The 27,868-nt window shown below is 33.2% G+C and overlaps 1 protein-coding gene across 31 annotated transcripts in view; it reads left to right on the plus strand.

The window, feature by feature from the left end:
* ADGRL3 (adhesion G protein-coupled receptor L3) overlaps nucleotides 1-27,868 on the plus strand; it is a 756,105-nt gene that overhangs the window by 419,201 nt on the left and 309,036 nt on the right. For all 31 annotated transcript variants that reach the window (XM_088791158.1, XM_019743751.3, XM_074324504.2 and 28 more), the window contains one exon: nucleotides 3,169-3,278. In XM_088791158.1, coding sequence (XP_088647284.1) covers nucleotides 3,169-3,278 — 110 coding nt within the window. The remainder of the gene's footprint in view (nucleotides 1-3,168; nucleotides 3,279-27,868) is intronic.

A 27,868-nucleotide genomic window follows, 5' to 3' on the forward strand; every position in this document is an offset into this window, starting at 1 on the left:
TGATTTATTTGACATTTCTGGCTGGTATTTCTCAGTGTCACCTGTTTATACTTTAATTGTAAGTTCTCCATTGTTGAGGTAGAAGTTTTTTATCGCATATAGTGTCTGATGAAAAAATATTAAAACTTTTAGTACTGTAAATAAGCCCTAATACTTTTATAGGATTATGATATTTTCTCTGTGACTATTAGTGGATTAGGATGCATTTGACCATATTACTGCACTTTTCTCATCCTTTATGGTGCATTTCAAAACTATCTTTAATATCAGAAATACTGGAAATCACTTAATTTATATTTATATTAAAAGCAAATAATGGAAAATCAATTAGAACATTCAATTATTTTATTTTACTTCTATTGTCTGTATTACTTTAGAATGAATTTACTTTAGACAATGTTGATATAACTGTAATAATACTCTTGCATGAGTAAATTGCTCAGTAGACTTTAATTTTAAAGTTAATTTTATTTTGATGCACAGTAACTGAAATCATTAAAAAAGAGGACAGAGCTTTAAATTCTTGTTTTCGAAATATAGCTAGCAAGTATTTAAACAGTCACATTATAATGTGTCATACAGAAATAATATACCAGAGATTACCTACCTTTCTTCTTTGATTTTTAAGAATCTTAATTTATTAAAAGTATTAGATAGAGATATGGTAATAGGATACTTACTTATTTTGAAAAGTGAATGTTATAAAACATTGTTTTCTGTAGAATGGTGATCACAATGACTGCAATGTTATTGGTACAGCATGTTTAGGTTCTCATACCTCTTCCTATACACTATCCATCAATTAGAAGGCTTTTTTGACTTAACTCTGGTTAACATTCAGATATTTGGGATTCACAATTTTGTTTAATATTTATAACAAATGGTTACTTGTTTCAATTTTCTTACATATGAATAAATAGTATTTTAAAATATTAAATAATATGTAAATAGGTCAATGCACATATATAGATAATTGGATGGATATGTATAGTGTCTATGTTATATATTTTAAGCTAGTCTACATAAATATAATCATTTGAAATTCTGTTTATTCAAGACAACTTTCTGTAAAACCCACACTTCCATGATTATAAACTTTAACTTGTATGCCCTACGTATAACTGAATATTAATCTGTTTTGTTAATCATAAATTGATTGTTTAAATAATAAAAGATTTGTAATCATCTATTTCTGAAAATTACAAGAATGGACACAGCTTATAAACAAATTTCATTATTACATCTGTAGTAATAAGAACAAAAGTTTCATAATAGTAAGTAAATCAAAAGTAGGCCAAGAACTGGAGATCAACAATCATATTATACTTACACAATATCTGTAATAGTAAGAAAAAAGTTTCATAATAGTAAGTGAAACAAAAGTAAGCCAAGAACTGGAGATCTGCAATAATATTATACTTAGAGAATATTTACATATCATCAAATTTTATTGCATATGTTTCCTTCATTTTTCATTGTTTCTACTTCAAATGCGTTCCTGACAATAGCTAATTTTTCTGTAACAATTATGGAAATGACTGAGTTTATATAGCTGCTCATTCTATAACATCCTAAGATAGATTTATGAGTTTATTTTTTTAAGGTATGATGTGATAATCATATTGCTTTAACTGCAAAAGACATCTTTTAATTTGGAAGAGCATCTTCAAATGGGTTTTCTATATAATAGCGAACTTCTGCTATTTTTAAAAGTTTGACTACACAAAAACATCAAGCTCCCAATTTGCAGCGCATGTGTGAAGACAGACGTATTTATATTATGTTATTACACGGTTGTCTGATAAGGCATTAAATCTAACACAAGTGAACTTCAGAACATGTTGACCCTCAGGATTAGCCATTATGCTAAATTGTCTGACGAGTAGGGAATATTGGCTTTTATTAATCTTTCTCTAATAACACAATGTATTTTTCAGCTTAAGACATTCACCAAAATATCAATTTTAATTTAGGGACTAAATAAAATCCTTACTAAGCCTGACAAATGGTAGCCTTGAATAAACACAAAGCGTTTTTACTCTAAATAATAATGAGTTCTGCCCTAAATACTCCCTGTGTCGCCAGTATCCTAGCAAGGATCAGAGGTATAGGTCATATAAGAGAATGGAGTAGTTCTTTAAGAAAGTAACAGAAAAATTTAGCCCTGAGCTATAAATATTTCTGAGGTGAAAAAACAAGAACATAAAGAGAACCGAACTGGAGTGTCTCATCCTATACTCTTAGTGCCAATATTTTGGACGGAAAAAAACATGTGTTTTATAGGAAATGTCTACTAATTAGTGAATCTGGAAAGTGTCTTAGTAAAATTAACCATATCGAGGCTACTATGAAATGAGTGTATTTTTCAAAGTAAGAATATATTTTATTACATGTATATTTACCCATGATTAAATCACGGTAGCCCAGCTCTGTTTAACTCTATTGCCACAAAAATTGCCTAGTTTGTATTTCTGTTTGAAAAGTGGTGTTTGATTATTCACTTTGGAGATTTAAAGTTATTTTAAATTACAGAATATTGGCATTTTTGAACAGCAGTCTGTAAGTGTAGGGTCATTATTTGGTTGAACATAAGAAACATGATAATTCTTAAAAATGGTTTTATTTATGGGTCTTATTTTACTAAGTTATATAAATTAAAATTTAGATATATTTTAATATTTAAATATTTACCTTTCTACTACTTTTTTAGGTTTGACTAAAAACTTTTCAGCACTGTATTTTTCACTATAAAATGAATGTTATGATAATCAGTGAATTTAATTCAAAACTGTCTAATAAAACTGTGGTTATATATTTTTTTAATTTGGTTTCATAATGGGAGTAAGTCTTTCCTACCAAACGATTCTTAACTGTCTTCACATTGGCAATATAGTACGGACCGTTTAGTGTTTAACTTCTAACTCAAAATTGTCCTGTGTTCAATCAAATATTAAATCCCTTAATACTAGTAAACTGAATGAATTGATTTTGATGTGTAGTTTATTTTAAAGTGTACTACAGAATTTCCTTAGTAAGTCTAGAATCCCAAGTTGACCAAAACCTTATTTAAATCTGTATAAAAGGGACTAAAATAAACTTAGTATTGATATGAATAATGATTTAACTTTGCATAAACTTGTTTTTTCTTTTCGTTTCTTTTGCCTTCAGGTGCAATAACAGGACTCAGTGTGCAGTGGTGGCAGGTCCTGATGTTTTTCCAGACCCATGTCCGGGAACCTACAAATACCTTGAAGTGCAGTATGAATGTGTCCCTTACAGTATGTATATTCTTATGGTCTTTTTGAAAAGAAAATATATTAAGCTTTGTTTTGCATGCATTGACAAAATATTCTCTATAGAAACAAAAATAATTACATAATTGTGTAAAAAAAAAGCTGGGTTATTTTAATTTTTTAGAATCATGAATTCTCCCCACCATTGGAAGAATTAAATTCTGCCTACACGATCCTGCAGCTTTTAATTTTGGCCAATTATTTCTGTACATCAATACCTATTCTAAAACTCTTTTCTTAATGTAAGAATATGAAACATTTAGAAAAAGGTTGAAAAGTGGTATGCCATTACTACATTACTCCAGGACCAAGTAACAGGTAGTGTAAGTGAATAATATACTTATATGCAGAGTGGTATAGAAACCAATATATTTTGTATTTGATAGAAGCATTTATATCCAGGCTTCCTATGCTGTCAACATTTCAAGGAACAAAAATATGTTCAGCAAAAAAGAGCAGACCGAAAAGAAAATACAAGGATTACATGAACTAAGCTCTCTTCAGAATATTATCTTTTATAGCCTCAAGAAGTGTGTTTTATATCAGATACAATATATGCCAACAACTTATTTTTTTTCTTCAGGAATAACGAAGTATAAACAATCAAAATTGAAACATATTCTGACTTTTTTACCCAAGGGAAGAATCACTATCTCAAATAAAAATATACTTGAGCTATCCAGTTCATTATTCATGAGATTCCTTAGGTGAAGATCACTCAGGAAATCTTGTATTCTCATATAAGATATTCCTCTGATCCCAGAGGTATAAAAGACCTGAGACCACAAATAAAACCCAGGTTCCAACTTCCTTTGACATCTCAGAAGAAGCAAAGTACCTGGGGATCAGCAAGTTGACTGTGCCAAGAAAGAGTTCTAGCTTTTCCTCATTTGTGCTTATTTAAGAGGCAGCACATGACTCACAAGGTGTATGTGTGCATTCTCCAAGAATAGAGAGAAATTTGGCCAGCAAGAATGAATTGAAATTTAAAAATAATAATGAAAGCAATCAAGACAAAATTTCATTTTTCCTTTATTTATAGTATTGGATTAGAGAAAGTTTAGTGAAGATTTAGGAGCTCATTTTCTTTGTTATAAAAAAGCGTGAGTGTGTACGTTTTATTGAAATCTCATTTGAGGTTAGGTTTCTTACATTGTTATGTTAAGGACCCTTCTTTGAAAATTTGAACATTGTACTAACCATTCATTAGTAATATTTTAAAGAAATAACAATCAAAGTCCATTTTGGAACTGTGACAATTACATTTAGATTGCATAATAAGATCTTTGTGAAAAATGTACATTAGCTGTTTCCAAAAGCATTTTATAAAAATATACCATAAGGTATACCTAAGTTTTAAAGACAGCTTTAGGAAATTTAAAATCATATTTTGAAACATAAAAGCTAAAGTGTCAATGTCAACTTACTGATTTTTTTCACAATTTTTAAAAATTAGAGAATTTCATCGCTATCTCTTCAATTTTCTGTATTTCTTCACAATTTCTTTGTGGATATCTCCTCCAAAATCTTCCACCAAACTCATTCTGAAAAATCATCTACTTATGTTATTTCAAGAAGTAAGAATGTGCTGATACATTTTTGCATAAAATGGTTATGGTTTACTGCAGATTTCCTTTATCTTATAAATGTCCAAATATGGACAATCTGATTCCTGAATATCTTATATTGACACAATTTTGATAATCCTGCATATTTACTGATTGCCTTAGAAGTGTGTTCCTCTTATATTAAAATCTTTATCTGATGTTTTTCATTAAATAAGAATTATAAACTTAGGTGCAATCACTTGCCAGTTTATATACCAGTTTAATTTATATGGTGTAGCATGATTGTGTTTAAATCATCGTTAGCATGTTGCAACTGAAAGTATAATGCATAATTGAGAATTCCTTCAGTAAATTTAACTTTATTTTAAAGAAAACAACTCTAAAGAAAATATAAGCCATTAAATAAACTATAGGGACTCAGTTAAAAAGGTAGATTGGTTTAGTAGAAAGATGACCAGAGATCAGGAAACCTAGGTTTGGATTACGGTGTGGTTACTTAACAAAAAGCCTGGGTCCTTTAGCTCAGGTCAGTTATTAAATTTTTCTGGATCTTACCTTAGAGACCTTCCTTGATCTGCAGTAAGTTCCGATTTTGATCAACACTAAGCTCTTTTTCTTGTCTCCAGAATAAAATAGGCCGACTTTTCCAATGCTGAACAAAAATCACTTATTTATGATAACTATCATTTATTGACACTACATGTCATTTCCTACATGGGTTAAATGTTTATATACATTATTTTATTTAATTCTCATAATATCTTCCCTGTTAACTGTGGGTATCACCATTTTACTGAAGAGAAAAATGAGGCGCCATTGGATAAATAAATATCTCATGTAAAATGTAGAATAACTAGAAAATGGCGGATCCAAGACTTGAGTTTGTCATTAATACCTATTCTTAAAGATACAGCTATAGTTTTCTCCATCGATTTTTTCCTTTATATTTTTATGAGTTATTCAATCTTGTTTAATGTTTAACTCATAATTTTCATCAGTAACATAATACCGCATAGTCAAAGTAAGTGCTTCAAGGGCCCATAACCTTTTTTTCTTTTTCTTTTTTCATTTCTTTTGCTACTTAGTTTGAAGGGGTTTGTATTCTTTCTTAAAACAGATGAATCAGTACAAACTTTTATTTTTCCAAATATATAATGAAGCTTTCTGGCATAAACTAGTTTGTGCCATTAAAATGCCACCCACTGTTTAGAATTAGGCTCTCATCTAAGTAATAAGTTAAGAAGTTGTTTAAATTACCTGTGTTATAAAAGAAAATCCTTATACTTAATATACTTGTTAAAAGATTCCTATTATTAAGAGATAAACTTCAGATTTAGGAATCATTATTGATGTTTGAAACTGTTGTAATTGAACAACTGAACAAATAAACAAGTAATGTTAGGTTCTGTTTGTTATACAATTCACTAATATCCAGTTTTATTTTGAATTTAAGATGCAAACTTCCATGTGTTTCCATGGTAATACTGATTTCTAAGCTGATACTTTTCTCATGGAAAAAATATAGAAAAATAGAAACATAGAAAAATTTAAAATATATAGGAAAACATATTGATATTAATAGTATTTATGCATGTTAGAGGTGATATAGAAAACATTCAACAAAGTTCTTTGTATCACACAAGAGATGTATCGTTCAAAGTATACACAGTAAGCTCACAATAACTTTTGCACACATTTTTAGGAGTCATTAAATAAGCTACATAATTGAACAATGAGAGTTTTAGGAGAATCTTACAGTGAATCAAACAAATGGTATATCTTTTTTTAAAAAGATGCTGATAGAAAAACAAATAAGAAGACTCAGTGATTGTAAATAATTTTGTCAGGCCATCTTCTTGGAGTGTCTTGTACCTATTTTTTTCCAAATCACTAACATTAGTCTTTTCTAAGTCTTAACTTCTTCCCCATCTGTATTTTATTGTTTCGGTTCACAGATACCCTGTTTGTAACCAAAATTGGGACAGATAAATCAATACTTCTCTCTGTTCCTGTCACCTTAGTTTCAGTGTGACTCTTATAGCATTTGTGTATTATTTTGAGTTGATTTTTCTCCTTACTGATATTAATATTTTCTCCTCAGGAGATGACACAAACATTCCAAAGGTTAAACCTCAGCATTTACCAATGCCACATTTTTGCTTTCTCATCTTCCTTCTCACCCCACCCCCATCCCTTCTGGCCTGATTTAGTATTGCAATTGTAGCATCTTCAAGTAGAACTTCCTTCATTTAGCCAATTTACAGGAATGACTTGTGGTAGGGAGACAACAATAAAACAACTAACCACCTACAGAGTATTTCTGAGCAAAGAATCTGCACTTTGTATCCTGCAGACAATTTGTCTTTCTTCCAAAGCATATAATTTCATGCACATTAAACTCAAAAAGTGCCTGTCTTCTCTCATAATCTAGACTTCATCTTCAGTTCTTTGTTTCTTCCTTTCAGAAATGCAAAGCATATATTACTGACTCTGACGATCTTCTCTCGTGGTGGATGTCATTAAGAAATGGAGGGAAGAAGCATACAATTTTGAGAGCTACTCAAAATTGAGAGCTACTAAAACGAGTGTTTGATTAAACTAATTTCATGTTATACCACTTAGACTTTCTCACCATTAGCATTAGCCATCTGAAGAATTACGTTCGTGGTTGTCTTTATGGAAAGACATGCAGAATGAGTATTATTGGAAAATTACTATTTACACATAATTGTATAATATTTTAGTTTCATATTTTTTTTACTATAGAAAGTATTACACTTTCAGCATTTAAACCAGACAAAAGTTTTTAACTATTTAATTATAAATAACTAAAGACGTTTTTGCAACTATGTTCAAATGAGTACATATTTTAATATATGCATATTTTGGTTCCCATTCTGTAAAATAGTAATTACATATTTAAGACTCATGCTGAAATTAACCCATATATTTAATTTTTTAAATATCACAGAAATATCAAGATATAATCTGATTCCCAATGCCACAGTAGTTTTTCCAGTTTATGACATATAGAAAACATTAAATACATATGTATTGAGTGTTTGGAAAAAATAATAATTTTAGTAAAAATCGTTCCTCCGAAAGTGTTATGTTCATTGCTGAAATGATAAACATAAGAAACCCTTATCTACAAACAACACATTCATTGAAAAGGAAGATTTATGATAAAATATAGATGACATGAGTTTTAGTTTCTCCAAATTGTTTGGTGATTATGATTGTTTTCCTTAATGGTACTAGCAAGCAATATGTTTTTCATAATCTTTTGCATGCCTCCATATAATATAGTAAGTATTGTTCCTTAAATATTACTCTCCCTGTAAGAAGAGTGGCATTTATTTGAATTATCTTTTTTAGAATGATATTTATAACAAGAACAGCAAAATTCTCTCTTTTTTTTTTCTTTTCTCCTGTAACAGTTTCTATCTTTCTCTGTCAAATAGTTTCTCTCTACCTCACAGGGTCTTGCACCTAAAAGATAATCCATAAAGCTTTTGCAAATAAACAAGTGATTACTTCATAGTTAATTTAAACTGTATGCCGCAAATACTATACATGCATAAAAATATCGCTATCAGTTTAGAAAGCAAAAAGAGTAGGTGGGCTATATTTTCTTGGAGGTCCTCATCCTAAACTCTCTTATACCTTTGTTTAGCTGTTTCATATGTTCGTGGAAATTATTCTCAACTAGATTATTTCATTTGCTTTCAAGACCTCACATTTTTGTCTTCCTTCCATCAGTCAGCATCTATTGCAGACCAGGAACTATGCTAAACACTACAGTAGAATAACAGAAATAAAGATTCTACCCTCAAGGAATGTGGTCAAATGGAGCTCATTGTCCCCACAGGTGCAGTGTTACTAGTTCAACAAAGGACGGGAGCATTTCAGAGCAGTTTACAAAGTCAGGCCCAGCCCTTAGTCGCTGATGTTTGTATAACGTGGAGGCTGGGTATCTTCAGCGAAGGTTTTCTGAGATGACCCTTGAGCTTAGTCTTAAAGAATGAATAGATTTTAATGAGAAAGCCAATCATTTTTAACAGATGGGACAATGTAAGATCAGAAATTGGTCAATGTAAAACCGAAACAGTTTGGTGTCTGCCTAAAATAAAAAAACACAAGCGTGACAGGAGATGCACACCCATAGATAGGCAAAGTAGAAATCCCAGACTTCCTGTATTCTGTGATTCCTCTAGGACCTAGGACCTATCACAGTGAGGATCACAGACACAATAAGCTATTTCTGAATGTAAATAACTGGTATATTATTAAGAAAGGTTTGTTAGGAAATCTGTAAAAAAAACAACAACACATCAATTTTGATGATGAGGAGGAAGAGGAGGGGGAGGGGGGAAGAGGGGAGGAGGAGGAGGGGGAGGAGGGGGAGGAAGCATAAAATACAAAGTAGTAGTATTTACAGAATCAAAGGGAAAAAAGCTGAAAACCAGGTCCAGAATATAAGATCCAGTGATCTAGAGAGCCAGAAGTAGTGGCCTGTCTCTTAAGTACCCCATGTTCGGCTTAATCAGTTCCAAAGATGTTTATTCTAATCTAATTCCTGTAATAATCTTCGCTGGGTCATTTTAGACTGCATGAGATCGAGGATCAAGGTGTTGTTTTCCGAGAAAGAAGAATGGGGCTGGCAAAGAGCCTGTATGTGGTTACGGAGCCTCAGATCCCTCAGTGGACTTGAGAGCAGAGGTGGCAGGTTGGTGGCTGGGGACCAGATTTAGGCCTCAGAGGGATTCCTTAGGCCTCCTGAACACCTAAAAGTCGGACTTAACATAAAGTCTGGAGCAACACTGGACCTGCCTTCCCCTGGGCAACAATAGGCTAAAGCTGAGTAGGTGCTGTCCCTTGTAAATAGGGTCTGTTCTTGTCTGTGTGTTGCATTTTCCAGCACGTACTGTATTGCAGCTGGCATCCTGTAGTCATTTAAAATGTCCTTTGGCTTCTGAAGATACTTAAATTTGAAAGTCTTGTTCTCGAGTTTGGATCTAATCAATGCTAATTGATGGTAAACACTATAAATCATTACTATATTATTTTAATTTTCAAAAGATAGTAATACGTTTTTGCACCAACAGTAATTCTACCAATAGAATTTTATTGGTGCCTACTATGGGTCAGTCACTATAGTAAGTGCTAGGGGAAAATAGATTTTGGCCCGATGGAGGTAGCAGTCTTGTAAGGCAAATAATAAAAACAAGAAACATTCTATATATTCATCAGTGATAAAATGCAAGAACAAAATAAATATTATTGTGTGATAGAAAGTAATGAAAGGGCCAGCATATATATAAGGTGTGATGAAAGGCTATTCTGAAGAAAGGATGTATGAAACCTGAAGAAGGAGAATGAAACAGTCAGGCAAAAATCCTGGGCAAGAACTTTCAAAGCAGAGATAGTACTGTCAGGTCCAAAGACCTGAGGTTGGGAAGAAGTTGGCCTGTTCTAATACCTGATGGAAAATAAGTATGACTGCAGTCCCGTTCAAGTGGGGGAGAGTGAGTTAGAGAGATAGGCACCAGCAATTAGTACTATTGGTGCTGCTGATAATGAAGCAGTAATTTCAAGATTCTGAGTTTTATTAAGAATCAAACTATGTTTGCAGAATTAAATTAAATAAACTGACAGTCCCTTTTAAGTAGAAAATATTACATGATTCTACAGTAACATAAAGGTAAACTTAAATCAAATGGTATCAACACCTAGATAGGATTTATTCCTATTTCTAGTAGACTAAAAATAAGGAAAATGGATGCTTTCATGCTAATTACAAGGAACCAAGATGAATTGAGAGTGTTGAAAATTAATTGCAAAAGTTAGGAAAATATTTGGTTTAGGGAGTACAATGTTATAGACATTAATAAAGTTGGAGGGATTAGCTTACCCATGTTCATTTGCTGTATTTGAAATAGTAAGATTAAGGAGTTCATGCACTTAAACTTAACTCAAGAAATTTTTATAAGATGCCCAAATTGCATAGCACAAACATGGGGAATTTTAAAAGACATGGGATATAGTGTTTTGTTTTTAAAATACACTGTATATGGGAAGAGAAGTAGTGAAACATGTGAAGGTGAGGCTTTTTTCCAAAGTGTTTGTTGCTAAAAGGCCTTACAACAAACATCATGATGCATTAGACCTAAGCAGTTATCTGGCCTTGTCCAGATAAAATTTTACTAAATACATGTAAAATCAATTAAAATACTATGAAAGAGGATTGCTAATTTTCTTGTAATTCAATCATTAATCTTATGAAAAAAATCAGTTTGCTTAGAAAGTTTTGCAAATATTTAAATTTAACAATAATACTTCATTAAAATTAGCAGTTAGCAAAGGGAAAAAGCTACATAAATTTTAATGGTTTTGTGTTTTTTTGAGGAATTCTTCAAATGGTAGATCACAATTCCTATGAATGTTGTAAAACAATTTAATTGCTTGTTTGTTTTTTTTCAAAACCCTCCTATAAAAGCAAAACCAATTTTTTTTAATTAAATACTTAAATGGCAAATTCAATGATGGTCCCCCAAAAGAAATCCATATCCTAATCCTTAGAACCTGTGAATCTGTTAGTTTAAATGGCACAGGGGCTTTGTAGATTTGATTAAACTAAGGATATTGAGATAGGGAGATTATCCTGGATTTTCCAGGTGAACTCATTCTAATCCCAGATGTACTTATAACATGGAGGCAAGAGGGTGAATACTGGAAGGAGATATGACCACAGAAGCAGAGATTGGAGCGTGATGGCCATGGAAGATGGGGGAAGGGGCCACTAGCTAAGGAATGTAGGTGACCTCTAAGAAGCTGGAAAGAGCAAGGAAATTAATTTTCCATCAGAGCCTCTGGAGTACCCTTAAGACTCATTTCAGAGTTCTGACAATTTGTTTTGTTTGAAACCACTAAATTTGCTGCATTTTGTAACAGGGGCAATAGAATACTAATAAAACCTATTATGATAGCATTTTTTTCTAAAAATTATTAATATAGTTTAAAAAATTCATTACTTTCTTAGGACACAGAATAATAAATATTATTTTTGTTTTCTAAATAAATATTATCATATTATATTATAGTTTATAATGTAAACCTAAACATTCTCTGTCATGGACTGGCTGGATGTGTGATGTGCAGTATGTCATTATAGGCAAAAGACATTTTAATTATCTTTATAAATATATCAAACCCAAAGTGAACAAAGTCAAGTGAGTGTTTAATAAAATCAGTTTTACTATGTTACACTTATCTATTATTTGTATGAGGCAGCTAAAATAATAAATCGGTAAATAAGCCATTGAGTGTGAATATATGAGTGAGATAAATAGGATGAATAAATGTAGTGAGTTTCCATTTACATTTTCTTACATATTTAAACATATAGGGATATCTCACAATGACGGACTTGAAATACTTGAATTAGACCCATATTTATGGATTCCCAAGTCTGCTCTGTATGTATAAATTCAGTTTTACCTATACTTAGTGAAAATCTAGTTATCTTTAAAATATTGCACAATGTCCAAATGCCCCAATGCTGTAAATATGACTAGTTCCTAACTTCCAAGAAGCTATAATTTCTTCATCATTCTATCATTCTTCAAATAATCAGATCAACATAGAATCAAACATAACTCAACACCATTTAGTTTTTGTTAATATATATTATAAATATATTTTCTTCTCTTTATGCTAATGGCTTTTCTCCTTCAATTATAACAGAAACCAATGCAGAATAGACTAGTAAATGATATAGAGGAAGAAAAAAAAAAAAGAAAAGAAAAGAAATGGCTGTTTCTAAGTATGTCTCTATGTCAAAGACATATTTGTACTTATCACTTAGGCTCTTTGTCAGGTCCCACCACATTTTCCCTTTGCCTTTGAGAGAGTGTAACATAGTGGTGAAGAGTGAGAGCCTTGGAATTTCAGTTCTGACTCTACCAGGTACTAGCTGTGTTCTAGTGAAGTTGTTTTGCTGCTCTGTGAATGGTCCCTTCACTTAGGGACCATTAAATAGGAGTGATAAGTAATTCAGAGTCTCCATGAAAATTAAAATTAAATATATGTAGAAATCTTTGTATAGTGATGGTCATTTAGCAACACTCCATATATCATAGCCATTCAAATGAATGTGCCTGTTGCATTTCACCATTTTTGAAGTATTCGTCAGTCAGTGCTATTGTGCATTGGTGCTTAGATTTATGTAATGCTGTTAACTTATCCCAGGATTTGGGGCATCCCAGGCATCATAGAATTATAGCATTCTCTAGTGCTCTTGACTTTTGGTATAATTTTGCAGTCAAGACATCTGTATTAATTCATATTTTATTTCAGGTCACCTTTCAATTTTGAGTTCTTTTCAGAGCTAGTAACAAGGGCATCTGCTATATAATTTAGCTATTAAACCAGTTCTCTCTTATGGGGTTGCCCTCTTTTACTACAAGGTGATACTAAGATACATAAGGCAAATGTTCTGAATCCACACTCAGCCCACCGTGTTTCTCTGGGTTCCTGTATCACTTTGAAGTCCTGATTTGAATCCCCTTTGGACTTGACCTGTTGGTACTGATGGATCATCCTGGTTGCATGGATCGTACCCAAGCTTGCAAGGAGTTTGGGCATGTGTCTTTTATTTTCATACTTTCCTACTGGTTGAATTAAGCTTTTAGCACTAGTTTATTTATTTACCTTCAGCCCCCTCTTTCTCCATAGATAGCAATAAATAGATGCCAATGTCCTCCAATGTCTCCAAGTAGACCCTAGCCATTTCACTTATTTCACTCAACAAATATTATTTAAGCCCCTATTTTATAACTTATCACATACTGTCTCTAGGTAATAATATAAAGCAATTGTATTCAATTATAAAGCAATCTAAACCCATTTTTTTAATTTTTTATAGGTAAAGAACCTGGGACTAAGAATAAATGAAATAGTCAATGATTATAGAGTTAAAACTCATTGTCTTAACTGCTGGTTAAGTTGTCTTTCCATCATGCTACTCTGTTTCTTTAAATTTCACAGTAGTGTTTCTATAGTCTAGAGATGGAAGGTGATTAAGGCATACTCTCAAAAAAATAAAAGATTGAAATATATTCTCTTTAACTGTTTTTGGTATTCTAACCCTGTTCTTTAATTCAAATTCTTCCAGAAAAATTTCAGAAATTGAAATGGTGCTAATGTGACTGCTTGATTATTTGGTCTTTGTTTGACTTCAATATGGCCTATAATTAACACAGTTAAGATGGCATATTGAGATATCAAAAAACCTAACTTTCTCAAAATTTTAAAAGAACAAGCTTTTTGTGCATTTGTCTGGATTTCAGTGCTCATGGCCTTTCTCATAAATTGAGTTCAAAATTGCCTGGAGAAAGACAGTAAGTGAACCTTTTTAGAGGTGGGGTGTGAAATTTCCTATTATGTTCACTACACACTAAGTTAATATATACTAACCATTTTTGGAAGCCTTCAAATATGCATTCAAATTTCTGTGGCATTGTTTTGTTTTTGGTCTCACTTGTTAGAGCTGTTTGAAATAAGTACAATAATCAATAACATGGATTTTTCATAGATGTGAAAACTGTAATTAAAAACAAAACAAAACAAACAAAAAAAAAAAATACATGTGGAATTATGGAGAGACGAATGAATCTCTCCCAAAAGCCAGAACATAGCATTTGCTGTACTATGATTTTCCTTGACTTCCTCTCTCCCCTATTCTCCTTTCCTTTTAAAGAACTCATCCATGTTAAGTTTATCAACATAATAGAAAAGGCTCAGGAGGGAGATCATATTGAAATTTGTTCGAAACAAAATGCATTTATTTCTACAACAAGGCTTTCATTTGTTTTTTTCTCTTGATTCAGTTGGATTGCTCAACACTAATAGAATTGGTAGCCAGCTATTTGTGTGTATCAGAGTCTAACAAAGACTGTTTTTATGGCAGTATTTTGGTCTTATCCTTATCTGTTACTTGCCAAGAGCTATTCATCCAGACTTACCAAGCTTAACTTGAAGAAAAATACCATCCTAGTAAAAGAATATTATTGGTGATATTATCATGGCAAAGCTCTAAGAATTTCTCATTTCACTTTATCATGCATTTGTTAATGCTGTTATTAAATGCATTCAAATACCAAGCTCAGATCTCATAAATTGTGAATGACTGGCCTGCAACAGGTGGCGTGTACTACTCTTTTTAATAATAAGTGATAAGTATAAAGCGAGAAACATATCCTATCCTGTGTCTCTAGGACTCCAATCCTTTGTCATTTCTCCATATTGGCCTATGTTTGTGATTAGCACAAATTCTAATACAAAATTCAACAATTTATAATGAGTTATATTACTTGATTGAACCTGATCAGCTACTGCTCCTGGTAGATATTAGGTGATATTTTCTAAAATGTTGAAATACCTTATGTATCCTCAGGCAGTAGCTTGAACACCAGTGGGAGCCGTTTCCTGAAAATTCCCCTATCGTTGGTTCTAAAAGTGTTGAAGATCCAGAGCTGATAGGGACCAATCTGTAAAGGGCATTTTATTTTACTTAAATAATAAAAAGCCATGACCTGTCTTTTTCAGTTCTTTCATGAACAATAAGGATGAAGAGTCCCATTGTTTACTAGAAGTATCCCAATGAATCTAATGTTTTTCAAATAGGATGTTTATGCTTCATTGTAAGCACTTCAAAGATATTTTAACTATTCAATACATAATACAGACTACAGAATTAAAATAGTTTTGAGAACACAATTAGTGCTTGTTAAAAGTTTTCTATTAATAGTTTAATGATTTCCATACAACATGAAATGAGTATTTAGGGACTTCCAGTGAAGATGGAGGAATAGGTAAAGGCTGTGCTTGCCTCCTCTCATGACCACATCAAAATTACAACTAAATCACAGAACAACCATCATTGAGAATCGTCAGAAGTCTAGCAGAACTGAAGCTTTACAGTTAAAGACATACAGAAGAAGCCACCTTGAGACTGGTCATAGGGACAGAGATGAAAAATGGGATGATCCCACGCCCGCATTTAGTAGTTAAGAATTGGAATGGATATCTCAGTTACACAGGTCCCCCAAGAGGAGCAAGGGGTTCCAGCCCCCAGCAGGTTTCCCAGCCCAGGGTTCATGTGCTGAAGAGAAAAGTCCTCATAACTTATGGCTGTGAAAGCCAGTGGAGACTGTGAATGAGTGAGACAAAGGGTGGCTGGAGCCAAAAGGCACCAGGGACAAAAGGGAAGGAACTGAGTTGTCTGGCTCCAGGGTGAGGGCTGGAGGGGCAGATTTATTCTGGACAGAGGAGCTGGCGGAAGCCATTGTTTCTTTTTTGAGTCCTTCCCCCTCCCAGCATAGATGCAGGCAGCTGCCATATCTGAGTCTCTGTCAACCCGGCTAACACCGTTAGCTTGTCTGTCCTGGTGATTTGGTGATTACTTGAGATCTCACCCCACCGAACTTTGTGGTACACCCAAGCCTCTTGCAGTGGCTTTTCTGTACTAATGACCTGTCTTGGCTCATCCTGGGGATTTTCCTAAAATCTCTCAAAGGTTCACAAAACTGAAACAAGCAGAATCTTGCTTGGGCATGTCCTGTGCCTCTTGCAGAGCAGTGTTAAGCCTGGCACTAGTGACAGCTGCCCTTGTTTCACAGGTTGACCCGAGGCACTTCCAAGCAGCCTGGGTGGTGGCCATCTGTGGAATGATTTGTGGCTCATGCCATGTGGCCCTGTGCAGGACACAGGCTGTGGATGAAATTGGTCTGCAGTGGAGCACCACCCAGAGCACCCCTGTACTAGCATTCCTAGTGACCAGCTTTGGACAGAGCCAGAGCATCACCTGTATGTGCCTCTAAGGATGACACACCCATAAGCAGACTGGGCAGGCACCAGGGCCCTTCTAAAGTGATCCCTGCTTTGTAGGGTCAGCTCCTGCACAGCAGCTCCTCCACTGTAGTCACAGCCAGTCATCACAACCAATCAGCCTGACGGTCAATCCCTCCCATTGACTAACATATGTCAGTCAAGGCTCAACTACAATAAGAGAGCATACAAAACCCACAAAAGGGAGACACCTTGAGTTTCTGGGTCAAGTGACCAAGGAGACTGCATCAATAGGTCCCACAGAACACTTATTATGTAAGTCCACTCTACTGAGACTCGGAGGCATAGCAGCCTGACCTAATACATAGAGACAAACACAGGGAGGGAGCCAAAATGAGGGGACAAAGAAACATCCCAAATGAATGAACAGCACAAAGCTCCAGAAAAAGAACTAAACAAAATAGAGACAAGCAATCAATCATATACAGAGTTCAAAACACTGGTTATAAGGATGCCAAATGACCTCTGGGTGAACTTGAATAAAGAGACAGGAAAAATGGAGATAGAAAACATAAAAACGAACCAGTCAGAAATAAAGAACACAATAACTGGAATGAAGAATACATTAGAGGAAATCAACAATAGATTAGATAGAGTAGATGATCAAATCAATGATTTCGAAGATAAGGTAGCAGAAAACACCCAAATGGAACAGCAAACAGGAAAAATAATTAAAAAATAAAAATGAGGACAGTTTAAAGGGCCTCTGGGACAATATCAAGCATACCAATACTCACATCATAGTGGTGCCAGAAGGAGAAAAGAGAGAGCACGTAATTGAAAACCTATTTGAAGAAATAATGACTGAAAACTTCCCTAACCTGGTGAAGGCAATAGACATACAATCCCAGGAAGCACAAAGTCCCAAACAAGGTAAACCCCAAGAGGCCCTATGCTGTACACCTGAAATTACTACAAAATAATACTGAATTTCAAAAAATAAAAAAATAAAACAGGCTGATAGAAACCAATAAACTATACTGATGGTTTCCAGAGGGGTGGAGGTGGAGGAATGGGTGACAAAGATAAAGGGGAATAGGAAGTACAAACTTCCTGTTATAAAATGAATAAGCCATGGGGATGTAGCGAACAGAACAGGGAATATAGTTGATAATATTGTAATGACTGTTCACGGTGATAGGTGGTTATAATCCTTAGTGTGTTGATCACAGTGTAAGGTATATAAATGTCAAATCACTATGTTGTACACCTGAAACAATATGCTATTGTTTTCCAACTATAATGGAAAAATAAAGAAGAAAGAGCATTTAGCTTATTATTGTAAGCAATAAATCATAAAATCCTGAGTACCGAGCTATAAATAATTGTATACACTACTGAAGTAAGCTCTTGAGATTTTCTGGATGTGTTTTAATAGTTAAAATTCTGACACTGACTATTATTCATCTATCTTTGAATCATTTTAGCAAATTATAGACTTTTAAAGAAATTCAGATCTAATTTTGTGGTAGTGATGGTTGCTAGGTAATGATTTGATGCAAATTGATCATTAAACATTTAGAAGCTCATTCTCTGATTGGAGTGGAAACTGGAGTGACTTAGAAGCTGATGTCCCAGGAAACAACTGATTGAGAAAGAATATCTTGGGGTGTTTGATAAAAATAGACTATAGCTCCTCTACTTGATTTTCTTCCTGTTTGTCAAAATCAAAAAGGAAAGGGGAGAAATTGCTAGAGAAAAATGAGAGCTTTCTCCCAATAGTATATACTATTTTCTGAAAAATTTCAAGTGTGTACACTGTGCTAAGTACGTTGTATACCATATAATTTTGTTCTCACAGCAGTCTGTTTAGCTAGATAGTATAGCCTCCACGTTAAAAATAAGGAGCACAAATTATAAATTAGGTTTTTAGATTGTCCAATTTCCCATGCTTAGTTAGGTGAGTGGGGAAAGGAAGTGATTTTAATACAAGTCTCTTTGACTGATGTGATTTTCCTCTTTTTGTTATGCTAACGAAAGCAGGTGAAAATATCTATTTGTCTGGGAATTGACGAACCTAACCAGTTATGTTTCGTCAAATAATTTACAGCCCTCCAGCTTGGTGCCAATAAAGAGGATTCCTGTGTGCTGAAGTTAGCTTGACTTCAAAAATTTTTTTATCAGGAGGTAGGGGTCATTGTTAGGAAACTAGTGTTGCAACAAAGAGCAAGAAAAACTACAGTTGATGAGGTGGTGATCACTATCACTTATTCTGTAACTCTTGTCATGAACTGAATTTGTTTATAATGTTGGGTTGCTCTTAATAATTGTGGAGCTTTTGTATTAGTTTTCTACTGCTACTATGTCAAATTACCATGTATGGAGGCTTAAAACAACACAAGCTTATACTATTATAGTCCCAGGGGTCCAAAGTCTAAAGTTAGGATGTTGGCAGGGGCATTTTCCTTTTGGAGGCTTCACAGGAGATTCTGTGTTTTTGTCTTTTCCATTTTCCAAAGACTCCTGAATTCTATGGTTCATGGCCCCTTCCTCCATCTTCACATCACATCATTACAAGCTTTGTGTCTGTCCTCACATAGCCGCTCTGACAGTGACTCTCTTGCCTCCCTTTTGTAAGGATCCTTAGGATTAGGTTGGGTCCACCTGGATGATTCTGGATCATCTTCTCATCACAAAATCTTTAATTTAATCACATGTACAAAAGATTATTTTGTCATGAAAGGTAAAACCTTCACAGGTTCTGCAGAGAAAAGCATAAGACAATTGGGAAAACATTAGTCATCCCACCATAGGTTTTCTTTTAGTTAAGGAAAATATTTTAAAAAGCAAAAAAAATTGTTGTATCACACATGTAAAACTCTGTTTCTTAAAGAGCAAGTATACCTGATTATCAAACATCAACGATTGTAGAATGTGCTTAAAAATATCTAGGAGAATACAGGCAGTCCATGGCTGATTTCAGAATAATGGATTATATTGAAATCAAGCCACTTGCCTTTTCCACAATAAAATGTCTTTTTTCCCCCCGGTTATATAAAATAATAAATAATCAAATAATAAGAATACAACAAAAATATGTATGAAAATAAAAATGTGTCTGGAGTTTCTACCATTCTTTTAATGACCACTCTTTTCTGCATTGTTTTATGCGTACATGCACCCTATGATTTTACAAGGATAGGATTTACACACACACACACACACACACACACACACACACACACATTTAGTGTATGTTCTTCACAGTTCTTTCTGTATTCAGGAGCTCTTTGGAGATCTTTACATGAATATAGATTTATATGTATTCAAGTTTGTGTTTTTGTGTGTGTGTCTACAAAAACAAGATCATATTATACACGTACACACATCTTGCTTTCATCACTATACTCGTATGATATTTTATGAATTTCACCCAAGTCAACTGGTATAACTTCATTTGATTCTTTTCAAGGGCTTTATAATAATTTATGGGTTGATGTAGATGGTGTATTAAGTCATTCCCCTATTGATGGAATTTTTGTTGTTGTTATTTTGCTTCATATGTGATAAGGTGAATGGTGTTTAGATTATCCCCTGTAAGATCCTAGCTGACCTACGAAAAATCGTTTGCTTCATCTTACTTTTCAAACAGCAGTGAGGTGCTTGCCATTTGATACAAGAGAATCTGTCTGCTGACTGGAGTTAGTGATACAAACTGTAGAGTAAAGAATAAGAAGTTTAACAAAGTAAAGTGATAATAGTAATATGAGATTACTATTGAGCCTGTGACCTTTAATTCTTCACCAAAGTGACTGCCAAATACTGTTGACAATTCTTCGCCTTTGCTAACGTTTGTAGCATGTGTTTTATCTATCTGTACAGTCACTTGATTTGGAGTTTTAAATAAATAGACTTTGTCAGTATCTCATAGTGTCTCTCTCACAGGTCGTGCAGCTCACTAAATCAAAGTAACTTTCCTTGAACTACTCAGAATAGGGCGGACTATTTATTACACATAAGAACTAATTTCTGTAGTGGCAACAAGTTTTTTGTTTGTTTGTTTGTTTGCTTTTTACCTTAATGATATACTTTAAGCATTTAGTAGCTACCTCCTTGCAGTCGTTTTTTTTTCCCTCCACCGACTTTCTGATATTTTATCAAAAATCATCTGAAATTTTTTTCTTAAGTCAAGCTTTACTTTCACAGAATTCATTCTTCCATATCTTTGCAGTAGTTGTGACCATTTACCTTCTCCTTTAGTAAGCTCTTCCTTTGCCTTAATGCGAAAATATTATCTTCTACATATATATGTCTTTTTCATTGTAGCTCTCAGTTTTCTTTCTCATTTCATTTTCGCAATTCATTCTTACCCGCTTCCCTGCACCTCCTTTTGTTCCCCTTTTTTCCTCAAACCCCATGTAAAGAACTATACAATGAAGGTACTGGTTGTTGAGTTTCATTTGCATTCTAATTAATCATTAGTCATTCTCTCTCTCTCTCTCTCTCTCTCTCTCTCTCTCTCTCTCTCTCTCTCTCTCATATTGACAGTGTTAAGACTTCAGATTTTGAAGAATACCTCCCCAGTTCAATCTCATATTACTATTAGCATTTTACTTTGTTGAATTTCTTACTCTTTAAAGACTTCAATGATCCTAATCTTTTAGCAAATGTATAGTAGGTAGCTTATGTGTGATGTTCTTGACTAGTCATGTTCTTGATTAGTTCTTCACTAGTCAAATGGAAAAAGTGAGTCCCTATCTTGAAAATCATGTGCTCTAATCCTTTGGCTCCTTTGCGTTCCTTCATGTCCCCAAACTATTGTATAATTTCATCTTTTATAATGCTGTCCTGTGTGAAAATTATTAAAAGCCAGGGAAAGATGCCAAAATCCATGAAGGAGAGTACTTAAGGACAGTTTTTTGTTTGTTTGTTTGTTTGTTTGCTTTAATTCCTAGCTTTATAAGACTTAATGATATCCACTTTTGAGAAAAGAAAAAGCAGTAATTGGAATAATAACAGAAAATGTATCCTTTTGTTTTATGCTATTCTGCTGTCATTCTTTAACTCATTATTACAACTGTTTATTTAGTTTCCTACATTAAATAACCAGATTAACCTTTAAACTATCATGTTATCTTTTCTAAAGCTTCAGAGGAAATTAATAACTTTCGTTCCAACCAAAATTTATTCTATCTTTTAATGTGTGTTTTAGACAAACCAAAGATACAACATACCAGAATTCTAACTGGCATGCCGAAAGCTTATAATGTTAGACCCTTAAAATCGGTATTATTAAATCATCAAGAAGTTTCAAAGTGGTAGAATAAAGATTATATTAAGTCTGAGATTAAGCTGTCACACACATCAGAGTAATTTGATTTTAACTCTGGCTCCACCACTTCCATTAGTAATCATATCCTTGACAGAAACAAAAGTTCATCCAACATGAGTTCTCATTGCAGATAAGGTATTGATGTTTTCATGTAACTGTGGTCAGTCAATAAGGTTAAAAGGATAAAGTTTATTTAGTTTTCAACATTGCCTTCTTGAAGTCAAATGTCTACTTAATTAGATTTTCCAATATTTGGCAAGGAAGGACTGGTAGTGTCAGCTTTCGTCAGCTTGATATTAAATAACATCTTGTGAAATCTGGTAAAGACTATCTACAGTAATATGAAACAGATACACTGAAAGTCTATTTAGAAGAGCATTGGGAAGTGCAAATTCTTAGTCAAGACAGTCAATAATTTATAAAAGTCCCCTAATGCTAAAAGATTGAATCATATCTGTAGGTCCCAAGTATGATACTCATTTTCAACCTGGTTTATGTTAATCTGTAGTATTCTACTTCTTCAAATTTTGAACAAAAAATGTATACCTTATGTAATTTTCAAAATTACTTTTGAACCAAGTTGGTGATAATGAGTTCAAACAGTATGTCTTCTTTGTACATTTTATTTATAATACAAGCACCCATCATATAATCATCACATTTTTGTTCCCCACCCAATTGAAAAATTTACCATTGTTCTTTTAATATGCTGACTACATGTATAAAGAAATTAATAGAAATTTAATTTGTGAAAAATGTGGCCATATTTCAGGTATGAACATTTTATTTACTCAATAACTGTTTTTGTGTGTTTGTTTGCTCAAAAATTAAAGAAATTACTCAATAGTTGAATCTTTTATGCAATTAATATAATTAACATTTTAAGTACTCAGCATGGAACAATGAACAAATCATATTCTTGACCTTATGGTACTTTCTTTCTAGTATAGCTGATAGTCATTAAATACAAACAGACATCAACTATGTTTTTGATAAATAGCTATTACAAAGGAAACATCTAACAAAACATGAGTTGGATAGTAAATTTTTTCGGGTAGGATTTTTGGATCAAATTTATCATTCTTGAATCTATAGCTGAACTTATATCCACAGAGTCAGAGGGTCTATCCTGTTCCAGAAAGTAGTATATTGTAAATATCTATAAATGTAAAGGCCTGCCTTAAAGGGATGCCAGAATAATACCAATATTTTTATTTATCATAAACATTTATTAATACTATTGCACTACCATCTATCTGTTGTAAATAAAACATTGTGGTTTTCAAAGTCATATTTAAATGGTTCTTTGAAAATTAGGTCTATTTTTTATATTTTGAAAATGGCACTGTTTTAAAAATAAAGGTGAAATGATAAATACCAAAAATAAATAAATAAATAAATAAATAAATAAATAAATAAATAAATAAATAAATAAAATCCTAGGACAGGATTTTGGCTATCTAGGTGTTGACAGTTATCTGCAAGTGATACCTAATTTTCACGTTAATTTTCCTTCTTTAAGAAAATGGCAGATTAAATGTCATTGTAATTGTCTACTATTTAAGATCAAGGTACAAGTAATGGTGGTGAAGTGGATTAAAATATAGACCTCAATAACAGTTTAAATAAAACACATTTGGGTTTATTCAAAAACAGATAAAAATAGGTGGGAACATCAAAAAGTTCAGTGAAACATCAGAGGGTTTCCTGTAAGAAGTATAAGTAGTAGAGATTTTTCCAAGGAAACACAATCGTCTGGATTTATGTTCATTTCTGAACTGTCCAGGAGCTGGCCTAATTGTAGCATTCTTTGGTTATACTTAGGACACTTTGCTATGTCTTTGAACTTGAGCCAGTGCCCTCTCTGGAAACCCACAAAGTAGGTACAAATCTGCTCCAGTTCTTCTTCAGAAGGCCTATGCTACTGTGTTTCCCTGAAAATAAGACCTAGCCCAACAATCAGCTCTAATGCGTCTTTTGGAGCAAAAATTAATATAAGACCCAGTCTTATTTTACTATAAGACTGGGTCTTATATAATAATAATATAGTTAATGTAATACCAGATCTTATATTAATTTTTGCTCCAAAGACACATTAGAGCTGATTGTCTGGCTAGGTCTTATTTTTGTGGAAACACGATGTTACCTTGCAACCTTACCTACTCTGAAGTTTACCTGTTTTATTTACTGCTCAACCACAGAGAAATGTCTGCCACATGAAGCCCAGGAGAGCTCATTAGATTACAGCAGATTATTTTGATCTATACCATTATCTCTCAAGTAGGAAGTAATATTTAGAATGAGTAAATGTTTTTCAGGGGGCTTCTTACCATTAAGAATTAGAAGCCATAGAAGAGAATGTTACTTAGTTTTCTGTTTGGTTTCTGACTCTTCCTTTGAGACCATCAGTACAAAATCTTACTTGGCTATATGAAATTATACAGTATTAATAATTGTGAATTTCAGGCTACATTCAAAACCAAGATGTATTAATCTCCAGTGCTGTATACAGGCATTGGGTGAGAAGCTGACACACACACAAAAAAAGTTGGTTGCTCACCTTCCAGAATGGAAAAGAGTTCCTGTGAGATTCCTATTTAAGTTATTATGACACTCATTTATGTTTGTGATATTCTCAAATACTTATTTTTTAATTCTAATTATACATTAAATAAATTATTTACAGAATTTTTAGTACAATGTGAGTTTGTCTTAAGAAAAATGTAAAATTAAGTACTATAGAGAATCATTTTGGTTTGTAATTCTCCATTAAATCATTTTGTATCATAATTTTTTATTCCAGCCCATGCTTATAAACTGAGATAATTGCATATTACATAGACTTCCAGAAAATCCACTTTAAAATTGGATCTTATGTAAATGGCAGACTGTTCTTACTCGATGGGTGTCATTATTTAATCCAGTTAAAATTACTTTCTTTTTAACTCTGGAGCTTTGACTTAAATTAGTTTATCTTGCGCTTCCGCATCTCGCTTAAACCATTAGTGTGCTTCTTCTCTAGGGACTCCCATTTATACTTCCCTATTCAGAATGTAATCCTATCAGAAATGTTGTAATAATACTTTATACTTGGTAACATCTTTCATCTGAAGAAGACTTGAGCTCTTTCAAATATGACCTTGTTAATGTTTGTAACATCTCTAAGATGTAGACACAAGCTGAGAAGAAGGATTCCTTTAGGTTTACAAATGAAAAAATTGGGTGAAGGAGAAAGACTCAGTTCTCCAAAAGTGATTTTAAGAGTGCACTCTGGTATGATGTAATGATCATTTTTAAAATGATGAAAAAATAGGGAGAGGTGTAAGCTGAATATCAAATGTACTCTAAAGGAATGTAAGAAGCTTGTTGAAAGGCTTAAAGCAGTATTTTGGATTAAAAAAAAATTACTCTTTGTAAAATGTGAAATGGGAGATTTAAATGAGTAAACACAGAAAACCTACTATGATTTTTACATTGTATATTGTAACATAGTATAGTGATTGTGTTTGCGGTTATCTGTATACTCAGTGGTTCCTAAATACATAACACTTATAGAAATCCATGCAATTATACAGAAATAAATGATGTTGAATGTATTGTAATTCAGAATAAAATATGCTGTTTCATTCATTCAAGAAGCAAGTTGCTTAACTTGGAAGAAAGCATTGTGGAAAAAATAAAGAAAGTTACAGTCTGATAGTAAAGTTCATATCTGTGCTCAGATAAGAATACATATGTCATGTGGGCTAAATAAGGTATTGCCGTAATTCTGTAAAGAAAACCACTATTTGAGAAAACGACCAACTAGGAAGAAAGGGATTGATATGAGGAAATCCATGAACATGGCTATGAATAAATTCACAAATATTCTGTGAATTTCACAAACACTGTAGAAGGGGATGAAGAGGATCTAGATGTGACTAAGACATTGTGTAGTCTATTGGAAGAAATAAATAAATACATAAAAAACTCTAATAGTAGGCATAGTCCCCTACATACCACAAAATGGGAATATGGAAGAGGAAATTTAATTCAACTGCAGAAACCCACATAGATTTTACATTAGACAATAGTGGGGGGAAAAAAGCTAGTTTTGATTGGAGAAAGAACAGATCTCCTTTAAATGTCAGTTTAACAGAAAAGAAAAGTATTACTAGAGCAGTTTTAGAGAATGCTATGGCTGTTGCATTTAGGATGCCTTAGATTCAGAAAAGAATAGGTCAATAAATGAATTAGTAGATGAATGCCACAGTCGAGATGGGGAGCAATTCCAACTGAGCTAAGGTACTGATGATGGTGATGGAAAGAAATGAGATTGGGGTTAGGTGGTGAAGAACATTTAACAGACGTTATCAAACACTTGAAAGCGGCGAAAAGTCATTGAGCCATAGTGATTGTGTAAGCGCTGATACCATTATTTACAATAGGAAAACCAAGAAAAGTTTTTTATAAAGTTCAGTGATGTGGTCTTTGAAGTAAGTCTTAAACATATTAAGTTTGAGAAGCTGGTGAAATACATAGTGATCAATAGTGATGATAGCCTGGGGGTTCAGAAAAGAGTTTGAGTTAGGAAAGAAAAATAATGGCTATGAAGTATTTGAGGCATTTATCTGAAGTCTAATTTAATTCTCAAAACTTGTTGAGCAAATACTACTTAAACTCAACATTATGTAACTTGTAAGTAGAGACCTAAGGTGTGTACTTCAGACTTCTTACAGCTCTCCACTAGGCTGCCACTCAGGAAGAAACTAAACATTTGAGAAGTATTTGTATAGAGGTACAATTAAAATTTTTAGAATGGTGTGTATATCTAAAAATAAGTAAAGAACAAAAATTTGGTTAAGTTGGAGGGCTGGAGAAGGAAAACAAGCTAAAGATGTATATACGGGTGTGTCAAAGTTGAATGCAGCTAATCCAAAGTCTTGGAAAGAACCTAACATCACAATAACTTGCAGAAGAATCTTTAAAGAAAATAGAGCACATTCACTTATGGAATTTTGTCAAGCAGCATTTCTTAAAGTCTGTTCTATGAAACATCAGCTACACAATATATTTGATGAGGAAGGAAAGAGTCTATTGTCGGTAAGTTTGTGAGACACAAAATAATAATCTTTCACTACTGCCTTCTCCCTTATCTTCTAGAATCACAATATACATCGCCACATTAAAGGGACAGAGAATTAATTAAATGAGTATATTAGTTTCATGGTAGTTTAGGCATATACTTCTTTTTGTTGTTTTTTTAATCTAGAAAATACAGATTTGAAATTTTTTTTTTTTTTTTTTAACACAAAAGAATCATTTAGGATAGGATGAAGACTCTAAAAGAGAGGTACTTGAGTTACTAGGATGTGAGGAATGTTAAAGGGAGTGGTATGGGGATAAACATTTTTTAAAACTAGGCATGAGGATTAGAGATAAAAAATGAGGAAAGGTCGTGAAATACAGAAGTGTGGAATTGTAGCATTTCCACAGTTTAGTGGAATAAAACTGTAAGACCACTGGCTTAGTGACTGTGTGTTAGAATTACCTTGGAGTCAGGTTGGGTGCAGGTCCAACCACAGATTTACTACAGGGAATCTGAGATGTGCAATGGGTGATAGGAATATCAGGCCCTGAATTATTACTTTCTGCTTATCCTCCATTTTGTTTTGTTTTGTTTATAGTTTCTAGACTCCCACTCTTTTCTTGTTTCAATCTTTGGACTATTCCTTCTTGATGATGTTACACTCAAAATATGTTGCTCAGAACTAAGAACAGTTCTTCAGTTGTCTTTTCCAGGGCGCTGTGTGTTTCATCTCTTTTGACATGATCAGAGGGCTTGT

Source organism: Rhinolophus sinicus, chromosome 1 (assembly GCF_057876585.1).
Source record: "Rhinolophus sinicus isolate RSI-liver-muscle chromosome 1, RSI-T2T, whole genome shotgun sequence".
Classification (NCBI taxonomy): domain Eukaryota; kingdom Metazoa; phylum Chordata; class Mammalia; order Chiroptera; family Rhinolophidae; genus Rhinolophus; species Rhinolophus sinicus.